Consider the following 10,790-nt stretch of genomic DNA (forward strand, 5'->3'; position numbering starts at 1 on the left):
CGGCCGGAAGAGCCGGGCAGCGGAGCCGCCGCTCGCCGCGCTAGTCGCCGCGGCGCGGAGGAGAGCGCGGGCCGCGCGATGCGGCCCCTGGACAGCAACGGGGCAGCTGAGGTGCGAGAGCCCGGGCTGCGGCTGGCCGACGACGCGCCACAGGGCGCGATCGAGGAGCCCGCGGCGGCCGAGGCAGGGGGGACTCCCGGCCCCGTCAGGTGCTGGCTGTTCGGCTCCTCGCCGTGCGGCTTGTGTGCTCCGCAGGGTGAGTGTGGTGTGCGGACCCGGACGTGGGTCTTGCCCCTGGGGTAGGGGTGGGAGTGCGGGCGCTAGCGGGCGAAGGTCCCCGCAGCTGCGGGCCGGGGTCGCAGTGAGGACCGCGCCCCCCATCCATACCCTGATCAGAGCTGGGGAAAACCCTGGAGCCCTCACCTGGGGGTCTGCAAAGCAGAAGCCCCTTTCGCCCCGCTGGCGCGAAGACCGGAGAAAGTTTCTGATTGTGTTTGGAACCCTTTTGGGATTCTGAAACTGTTCCTATAATTAAAGTGTTGCGGGCAGCACCGCGGAGTCAGATTGCAGTTCGGTGCGCCCTGCCGAGGTTGGAGGTTGGGGGATCAGTAAGAGGCCATCCCGCAGCCGGCTGAGGTTGGGAGGGAGCTAAACCATGAACACCGATGACTGCGGTAAGCGGTGTTCCTTCAAGAGGAAGTTGAAAAGCACAGAGTATAGGGCGCCTGGGTGGCTCAGTCCGTTAAACGTGAGACTCTGGATCCCGGCTGAGTTTTTCATATCAAGGTATGAGTTCAAGCCCTGAGTTGGGCTCCGTGCTGGACGTAGAGCCTACTTAATTAAAAAAAAAGCGTAGAGTCTAGAAAATGAGTCTAGAAAATGTTTGCCTCAGAATCTTAGAATTTGGGAAAGGCAGAGTTGAGTGGGACCACTGGTTCTCAAACTTTTGGGGTTAGAAGGACTTTGTTGTAAAGTTTTACAGTATATTCGTAACAGCTCACACTGAACTAAACCAGATTTCCATTATTAATATAATGAATATTTTGTGATTTTTTTCTCTTTTTTTAAAATTTGAATCATTATATCGTAGACAGAAACAAATACAGGGGGGCTTTCTTAGCAATTGGAATCCTAAACAAGGCAGAGGTACAATCTTACGTAACATTGTTAAGAGGTTCACAGACTTGTCTCCAGAGCCGGGAACCCTGTGTAAAAACACCTTGATCTTCTTCAGCCTCTTCCTTCCATAAATGAGGAAAGTGAACCCCAGGAAGGTGAGGGCTTTGGGGCGAGGGTTGCCTTGTTTTTCCCAGATCTGGCGCGTGTGGGTGAGACACGGCACAAGTCCCTGGGGCACCAAGGTTAAGGATCCCAGCATGCCAGAGACGCAGGCCAAGGCTCTTTATGCCAACCACAGTGCTACTTTAAACACATTCCTCCTTAAACTCCAGGAAAAAAGTAGATCTCCTTTCAAGACAAAGTTACTCAGTCTGCACCATCTCATCCTCTTGGTGGCCTCCACTAAGTGTGACCCCAGACTTCTATGCCTCTTACCCAACCCCATTTCGCCCTTTCTGTATTACGAACTTTCCGCATCATGCACTTTCCTCAGTTTAGAGAAACAAACCTCAGAAGATGATTCTTGCTCCATTTTTGTCCTGAATGCTAACAGAAATGATCAGACTTCTGATTATTTAGGATGGGCTGGTGGCTCCAGAGCAGGGGTCACTCTGAGCTGTGCTGACCAGATGTACGGCCCGTGAAGAGGTGAATTTCTCACCCTATCAGTTATTATGGCAGAATGTCATTTTGATGGAATGCTGAGTCAGTCCTTACGCACTCTTAAATGTTTCCGCTGTTGTGAGCCAAAGAGGACTACTGTACACTCAGGCAGCACGTGGCAAAATAATAAACCTATACAAGCGACTGCACTTAGGAATCTCGTGGAGTATTTTAACATCAAAGAAAACTGCTAACAATAAGACAGTAATAGTTACTGTAAGATAACCAGATAATTTTCTGAAAACAGGACTGCCATAGAAATGTTGTCATTGAACTTTGTGATGGTATCATTTTAACGGCTTGATCATGGATATTTGAAGAAAGCTCATTTTGGTGTTCAGGTTGAAACTGTTACCAGTTTTCTACATTCTTGGATAACCTTCACAGACAGCATTTAGGTATCCTAAGATATCTGTTTATTTTCTTGAGGGACAGTGTGGATCTTGGACTGAAGCAAGGAGAAGTTGTCCTTTACCTGTGTCTCATATGCCCCTGGAAGGAGTTCTCTCGTGTAGCACTGGTTCTCAAGCTGGTAGAACTTTTTACAGTTGCAAAGATCCTGTATCAGTGGGTCTGGGATAGGGCTCAGGAACTGAAGTTTAAGAAGTTACTCAGTCGATTCTCATTCCCAGCCAGGGTTGTGAATCACCAGTTTAAAGCAGAGAATAGAGAAACTGAGCAACTTTTCAGTTTTCTTCTAACTCAGAAGTTGCACTGTGGGTACTTACTTAATTTGAATTATTTAGAGTTGCCAAATTATTAGCTATGCTTGTGGTGGAATATGATCATAGAAGCACATTATATAAGCAAATGCCTCTTTGGATTATGGTGCTCTCTTGTTCATCTCCATTGGCAGAATGGAAATTATTATTCAGTAAGAGACAGGTCCTCTTGAGTAGAACCAGGCCTCACCGTCATAACAAATAATCAAGTTCAGCCAGGTCTTGTAAGAATTGTCCTGTCCCAGTCAGCAATCATGGGCCTTAAGTGTTTATAGGCAAGAAAATATGTGAGTGGCTGTGTTTTAAGAGACAAGATAATCAAAACCAGGGGTGTAAAATTAAGTTTTAAAAGAGTTAAAATATCATGTTAAAATATTCCTGGAGAAAAATTTAAAAGTTTAGATTGGAGAAGATCTTGAAATATAGACCAGGGAGATGTTTTCTGTCCTTGATCTTCCTGTTCTGTCTGAGGGTGTAGGTTCTATGTATGAGTTGGGTTTCTTTTAAGAAAAACTATTTTATTTGGACTTGAACTCTGAAATTTCAGAAGCTGAACTCTGAGGCTGACCACAGCCAAGGCATGTATTTTGTGGTGCTTAACTTGGAAGTCTTCTAAAGTTTCCTTCTCATGGGCTGAGTATGTGCAGTTTGTTTCCGTGTTATCGGAGCACACAGGTAGTGAACAGAAAGTGGAGGATTCTGGCACTTACAACATACCACACTTGATATGACGACCGCGAGCACCAAATGATTTTCTTCGACTGTGCACCTGGAGCAGGAAGAGGGAGAGGCCTCTAACCACAATGGCATCTTTTACTACACATGTCAGGCTGTAGAATGCTCCTGGAGAGATTGTGCATCGTCATACGTTGGTCCCAATTCACAAAGTGTTTGTCACTCGCGGGCAAAGGTATCTTGGGTCTATGAGGATGTTGAAATGTATTAACCTGGCGTTTGCATTTATTAGAGAAGGGCGTTTGTTAAAAACATTACGCAATACTGTCTGTAGCTGAGTAACATGTTGTAAATTCCTAGACTGGAATGATGATCCCAGTTTTACTCTAAGTTGCAAGCGCCCAAACAATATACCCTTCCGTTTTGCTATGCTCTTAACTGATGAGGGCCGATAGTGTTTCCTTCTTATTCTCTCCTTGTTTTTGTATTCATTTCAAAAAAGAAGAAGAACACTAATGTATCCCTCTATGTTACCTATCTTTTAGGGAGTTCTCTGCTAATTCTGTCCCTTTTTGCTCCCCTCTGAATGATGGGTTTGGGAGAGGGTATGAGATTGAAAATAGGTTCCTTTATCTTCAGTAACTAAGATAGAGGAAGTGGCGAAACAAAAGTTTAATGCTCATACAGACTGTTATTAATGGATTGAATATGTGATGGGACTAGAGAAAGCAGTAGTTTCCTGGATCTTGCCAAGAAGATGGTGCTCAACGACAGTTCTGATTTTTTAAAGTTTTTGTTTTAAAGCACTTTGAGGCCAGAGGGGTAGATAACCTAGCCCCCTGCCCTCAAAGAGTTTATGCTCTAAATGAAAGATAAGTTGTAAGCCATGAAAAGTAAAAGATTTGATTAACCATTCAAAATAACAAAACAGAGAGCCTTCTCAGGTTATGCTGTCGCCAGTGGTGTTAGACTTGGCGTCTTTCCATGAGGTTTTCTCATATTCTTTCATTCAGCAAATATTTAATCAGGGTCTTCCATGAGCCAGGCATAAACAAGACGATGAGGTCCCAGCCTGGAAGTGTTCACAGGCTTGTGGGGGAAGTAAGATAATCAAGTAGCCATATGACACAGCTATAAACTGTTGTCCAGAAAAGAACACTTTCTTCATAAAGCCCGGTTCACCAGTGAGATGAAATAACTTATCACTTGGAAGCATTTTTCTTTAGCCATCTTGACAAGCATTTCTTTAAGATTTCTCTCACTGTCTTGGCAAGCATTTTTACTTCTTTTTGACTTGTAAGTGAGGGGTGATTCTTCAGTGAGCCAAAGGAAATCCATTTTATAGGGTAAAACTGCATTTAAAAATTAGGATTTAAATTGTTGCTTTCCTCAATGATTGTTCATTCTTGGTGGGGAGTGGTTCGGGTTCAGAGAGTGGATATGCTTAGGAGATAGCATTGTTTGCCTGTTAACCATTAACACTGTTCCATTTTTCTCAATTCCTAAGTAAAAATAATAAAACATATACTTGGAAGCAAGGACTAACCAGAACTTAATCTTTTTCAGAAGCCAAGAAGAAAGCACCCTGTCCTGGACTTGGCTTGTTTTATACGTTATTGTCCGCCTTCCTTTTCTCAGTGGCCTCTTTATTTGTTAAAAAAGTGCAAGACGTCCATGCTGTAGAAATTAGTGCATTCCGATGTGTGTTCCAAATGCTAGTCATTATTCCTTGCTTAATATACAGAAAGTAAGTATTTTTTATCTGCAAAGTAGAAGGTATTAACAGATGTTTGTAAATCTTCTGACCTGCTTAAATTATTCTATAGTGTCTGCTTTATCCCTTCCATAGATTTACCAGTTCCTACATCCTTTGGCTCTGATTACTAAGGAGTCACAAGGACCCACCCACAGAAGATGCTCTCATAAGCACAAACCACATGCCCAGCGAAGGAGGGGAAAGAGATTCAGTTATTCTCCACTCCCCATTTTGAGAACAAAGCATTCCTTGTACATAATTCCCTCCATCTTATACCACCCTCCCTTCTTTCCCTTGGCATAACTAGTATTTAGAAGAAAAAAGTAAATGAGAAGAAGCCGTGGTGTCTCCTAATATCAAGGTTTCTTTAAGTAGAATGGGCTGCTCTGTTATCAGGGCAAACAGAAGATTACCATAATAATATCTAGGTCTTCCCCTTAGGGTGATGTGGGAAAGGGAAAAGGTAATCTTGAGCAAGGCGTTTTTAAATAGTTTCATGTTCAGTGTCCTCATCTGTGAACTGGAGGGAATTACACTCTTTGTCTTCTATCTGGCACCTTGGCTGCAAGGGCCAAATGAAATTTATTATAGATCAGAGCACTCTGTATAGAATGTAACAGTAGTTGAAAACTGTATTCCCCATCCTTCCTGTTCTCTCTCTACCTAGCACCTCTTTCCCTTCCATATAGAACGCCCTCCCCACCCTTTCCCAGATTAAAATTATGCCTCTCACACACTATTATAACCTCTACCCACCCCTGTGTACTTAGAACCCTTGGAGGAGAGACCAGTCGGGTCCCTGGTGGCAGTCTGGCTCTTTCTCTCTTTGGGCAAAAATGCTTAAACCCTAAACTAAATGCTTCAGTTACGTGCCACCAAAGTCTCCTTGTATCTGTAACACAGTACAGGTTCATTTGGAATAGTTTCACCCCATATCCTGAAGATTTGGTGAAAAAGGTGAAAACTTACTAATTAACATTGTCAGAAATTCCTGTGTAAGTGTGGACCAGTCACAGTATTTTAGGAAATGATGGTAAGACTTCAGAAATTTCTAAGGGTGGTAAGAGACCACTGATGCTAACACAGTTATCTTCCCCATAATAAAAGAATTGCAGGGGAAGGTACTGGAAGAGTTTTTTAAATCCTTAGCACCAATCTGTTTTGACCCATTTTATGTTTCATTATCATGGAAGATGATATGGTATTCCAAGTATTTTCGAAGTGTGAGGCAAAGATGACCTACTCTTTCATTTCTAAATCCAAAGACACCCAGGAGTCCTCAAATCAGGCCTACAGGCTAGCCTTCAGATAGATGTTCAGTGCTGGCACACGTCAGCAAGCTGCACCTAGCCTGACATGTACCCAGCACTTTGCTTGGTAAATTTTTAATAAAAAAAAATGAGTGGCAGTTATTATACAAATGTTATATGTTCTTTTTCATTATATTTTAACTCTTCCTGCAGAGAACAATGAAAAGTTGTCTCACATTCAATGGCTAAAGTAAATTTTAGCATTGCCTCAGCTTTTATAGAAAACCTTGCAAGATTGGCAATGCATACTAGCCAGCACCAAGTTTTCTTAGGTAGCACAGCTCAATCTCGAAATTGTATTTATTATAAAAAAAATCACATATTGTCATTGTAGAAAATTGGGGGAAAATAAAGAAGAAAAATTACCTATGAGTCCATCTATTAAGGTTTACCCACTGTGAACATTTCAGTACATTTTCCTTTTTGTCTTTTTTACAAGCATGTGTAGACAGAGGAACAATTATATTTGCTGAATTGTAATTATACTATTTATGGAGTTCTCTTGTGATATTTTTGCTTATACTGTGAACACTTTCATGTTTTAGCTGTACTTAGAAACCATTTTTTAAAGGTGTATACTATTCAGTTGTGAGCATTATAATTAATTTAGCAGTCCCTTATTTTTGACGGGACTTCAAAAATAATGTTTAATCAAGAATTGCAATACAAAAAGCAAATACCAAGCTGGTTTAATGTGCATTCCTCCGTTTGAATTTACAGAACTGGATTTATAGGCCCCAAAGGTCAACGAATTTTCCTCTTCCTCAGAGGAGTCCTGGGTTCTACGGCCATGATCCTACTGTACTACGCTTTCCAGGCAACATCCCTTGCCGACGCCACCGTCATCACGTTTAGCTCGCCTGTGTTCACGTCTATCTTCGCTTGCATATTTCTCAAGGAGAAATACAGCCTTTGGGATGCCCTGTTCACTGTCTTCACCATCACCGGCGTGATCCTTATCGTGAGGCCCCCGTTTCTGTTTGGCGCCAGCGCTGTGGGAAGGGGCGACAGCTACTCCCTTCACTTAAAGGGCACGATCGCAGCGGTCACGCACGCTGTCTTCGCCGCCCTGACTCTGGTCATCCTCAGAAAGATGGGGAAGTCCGTGGACTACTTCCTGAGCATCTGGTATTACGTCATCCTCGGCCTCCTGGAGAGCATCATCGTCCTCTTCATCATCGGGGAGTGGAGTCTGCCTTACTGCGGGTTGGACAGGCTGTTTCTCATACTCATCGGCCTGTTTGGTTTGGGGGGTCAAGTGTTTCTCACGAAAGCCATCCAAATAGAAAAAGCAGGGCCAGTGGCAATAATGAAGACTATGGATGTGGTCTTCGCTTTCATCTTCCAGATTATTTTCTTTAATGATGTGCCCACGTGGTGGACGGTGGGCGGGGCCCTGTGCGTCATAGCCAGTAGCACGGGCGCGGCCGTGCGGAAATGGTGCCAGGGCTCCAAATGAGGCTTTGTTGCCAAGCAAACGGTTTCCCCCCCCTCGCCAAGTGCAGACACGTCACACGTGCACACACCTGGAAAATCTGCGTTTCCTTCACTGATTATACTTAATAAATTTCATAATTAAAGTACCATTTTTGAATATGGTATGTCTTTAATTAGCTAAGAATTTAGCCAGAGTGGTCTAGCAATTTTTTTTCTCAATTGTTTTGGTTTCGGTTTCGGTTTGGGTTTTTTGTTGTTGGGGTGGCATTGGTAAGAGGACAGATAATCAGTTGAAAAAAACACTGCAAAAAGTTCTGTGGTATAAATATATGTAATTTTTTGAAGTGTATTTTTGGTACTGATGGGATATAGGTGGGTAAGAAATTTTAGATGCTCTCTTAGCAGTGTAGAGGCTAAGAAAGAAACTTACTGATTATAATGCTGCTATAATTGGTATTATGTTGGAAATTCATATGAAACCTAATTCCATTTAGGAGGCCAAAGCTGAAACTTGGAAAAGGTGCCTACTTAATGGTGTTAATAATACAAATAGATTAGCCTTATTTTCAAGGCTTCTGTAAATGATTATCAGTCTTTTAATCCATATGAGTGCCTTTTCATTTTGATGCCAGAATTTTTATATATAAACTTTAAGAAAAAAGGTTTTTGATCACCAGGTTTGGCTAGTTTTGTTTTAGTGGCATTCACGACTGTAGCTATCATTCTATAATTTTAAGTTATCCTCTGTTTTTTTGAAACTGCACTACATTTTTCTTAACTTTCTAAGATTTCAGGTCTTTAAACCACAAGAGAGAAATCTTGGCATAACCAATGTGCACATTTCAATGCTGAAGTATTTTCCCCTCACTAGAAATGTGATTTTCTATAAATTCTCTTTGAATTTATAGTGTGATGCCAAATAAAATTTTCTCAGGATTTTATTAGGTTGAACCATATGAAATTGCTGAAATTTTACCTTTTTAACTTACAAAAACCATAGTTTCTTATGGTTCACCCTAATAGATACCTCCCTTATCCTCTCTACACCAAATATTTAGAAGACTGTGGCATATATTTTTTTAAAACAACTTTTTAAAATACAGTAATCCTATTAAACTAATTTTTATAGTCCTTTTCCCTTATGGAATTATATGTAATAATGCTTCACGTTACTTGTTAAATGTAAAGACATGAATCCATGGTTGATTGACTTTTGTAGTTTCTTGAACAGAAAAAAAAAATCACTGTTAAATTCTAGTATATCAGTATGGTATTAAATGTCAGTGCTGCACCATGATACTAACTTCATGAATTCAAATATTTTTTATCTGGAACTTCATCAGGCCAATACTCTGCAGTTAAAGAGAGAATGTATTATTTAGGAAGGCTGGGGAGGTTAATCAGAAAGTAGAGTACACGCAAATGATTCTTTATCACAATGAACCCTTTATTGGTGAAGCTATGATATTTTCCAACTCTTACTGTCCGACCTAGCATCTGTTATTATCTTAAGCCTGCAGATTTGAAAGATTATAGGCTCTTTTTCTCTCTTTCATCATAATTCTTCCAAAGAAAGAAAGAACTTGGCTTCTGAGGTTTATGCCTTGGTGAGAAAGGATCTTTTCCAATAGTTCCAAGAGGAAATTTTTAGCTTGCTGATCTTCCCAAATGCTTCCCACCTGACAAATCCTAAATGAAGTCTACTTAGGGGAGTCACACTATCATTATAACTTTAGCCTAATCCACAACTTTTGGAATTTAGAATTGCAGAAGCATCATTTTGCAAGGATCTTAAATAGTTACAGAATCAAAGCATTTTAGAGCTCAAAGATTAGAAATCCTCTTGTAGGAGCCACGCTGCACAGATAGAGATGCTGGGGAAGGGATCTGCCCAAGATGGGTTTCCATGGCCTTCTCCTTTCCCTTATTTCCATGATAAAGTATGGAAAGTAAACCACTGCTTAAGCTACCTAAGGTAAATTAACTCAGGGAACCCTCTCCTGGTTCTTTACCTTGCACAATAAAAGAACCTATGGGACTTTGAGAGTTTAATCGCTTTGGGCCTGTACACTAGAGACATGTTTTATTTCAGTAGTGTGTGGTTTAAGTACTCGAATGTCACAATATATGACCAAGGTTGGAAAAAATGTTTCTTCTCTCAACTTTTACAGGGTGTCATTCTTAAACACTTTTATAATGTCCAAGGTGTGTACAAGGATGTGTATTGTAACAATTATGGGTGTGTATATTTTGCAAAGATTGTAGTTTCTATATCTTGAAAATATTTTCATAAATTGTTTTTATTTTATAAATACTAATAAAGTTAATATGAAAGAAGGCTATATGTTGGTTTTTATGATTATAGCAAATGTGCTCACTAATCTAACTTCCTTTTTCATCCATGTGCTTCAAAATTCATTTTATAAAGGATATTGATCCTTAGTCATTCAGCTGTGATATAATCTCAAGTTTCAATCTGTTTTATTTCTGTTCTTTTTTTTTTTTTAAAGATTTTATTTATTTGTCAGCACAAAGAAGGGGGAGCAGCAGGCAGAAGGAGAAGCAGGCTCCCCACTGAGCAAGGGCCCGATGTGGGGCTCTATCCCAGGACCCTGGGATCATGACCCGAGCCGAAAGCAGATGCCTAACTGACGGAACCACCAGGTGTCCCACCAATCAATTTGGTTTTTTTGTTCTTCTGATACTGTTACAGCAAATCTAGTATCTCTAAAATAAAGGCCCTAACCTTCATGTTTCTAGACACCCCTAGCTTGGAGCAGCTTTGAACCCGTACTTTTGTTTCCATAGCTAATCTGTCACTAGGTCCTGGAGTGTCTGTCTTATTATCTCGTGGTTCATTCTTTCCTTGCCATTTCCACTGTTACCATCTCAGTCCAAGATTGAGCACCTCACAGCTGAATTAACAACAGTCTCCTAATGTGTTACCCACTGCTTGACTGTCTTCCACTCAGATCCTTGTCTCACTGCCAGGCTGACCTTCCTAAAGCCCTGCTTTGTTACTTTGGTTCCCATAAAACCACAATGTTGCCGTATCACATACCACATCTCATCCAAATTATTTGACCCTATTCCCACTTCGCCAACCTG

General features: G+C 41.3%; 1 protein-coding gene across 2 annotated transcripts; it reads left to right on the top strand.

The window, feature by feature from the left end:
* The first annotated feature begins 10 nt into the window (after positions 1-10).
* SLC35G1 (solute carrier family 35 member G1) lies at positions 11-10,016 on the top strand. Of its 2 annotated transcripts, XM_034662968.1 has the most exons (4): positions 149-256; positions 3,052-3,414; positions 4,746-4,926; positions 6,966-10,016. In XM_034662968.1, exons 2-4 carry the CDS (start codon positions 3,327-3,329, stop codon positions 7,702-7,704), a joined length of 1,008 nt encoding a protein of 335 aa, XP_034518859.1. In that variant the 5' UTR covers positions 149-256; positions 3,052-3,326; the 3' UTR covers positions 7,705-10,016. The 2 variants fall into 2 exon arrangements, with proteins under 2 accessions (XP_002916140.2, XP_034518859.1); XM_002916094.4 differs by lacking the exon at positions 3,052-3,414 and having other exon boundaries at positions 11-256.
* Positions 10,017-10,790: the final 774 nt, after the last annotated feature.

The sequence above is a fragment of the Ailuropoda melanoleuca genome, chromosome 6 (assembly GCF_002007445.2).
Source record: "Ailuropoda melanoleuca isolate Jingjing chromosome 6, ASM200744v2, whole genome shotgun sequence".
Lineage (NCBI taxonomy): Eukaryota > Metazoa > Chordata > Mammalia > Carnivora > Ursidae > Ailuropoda > Ailuropoda melanoleuca.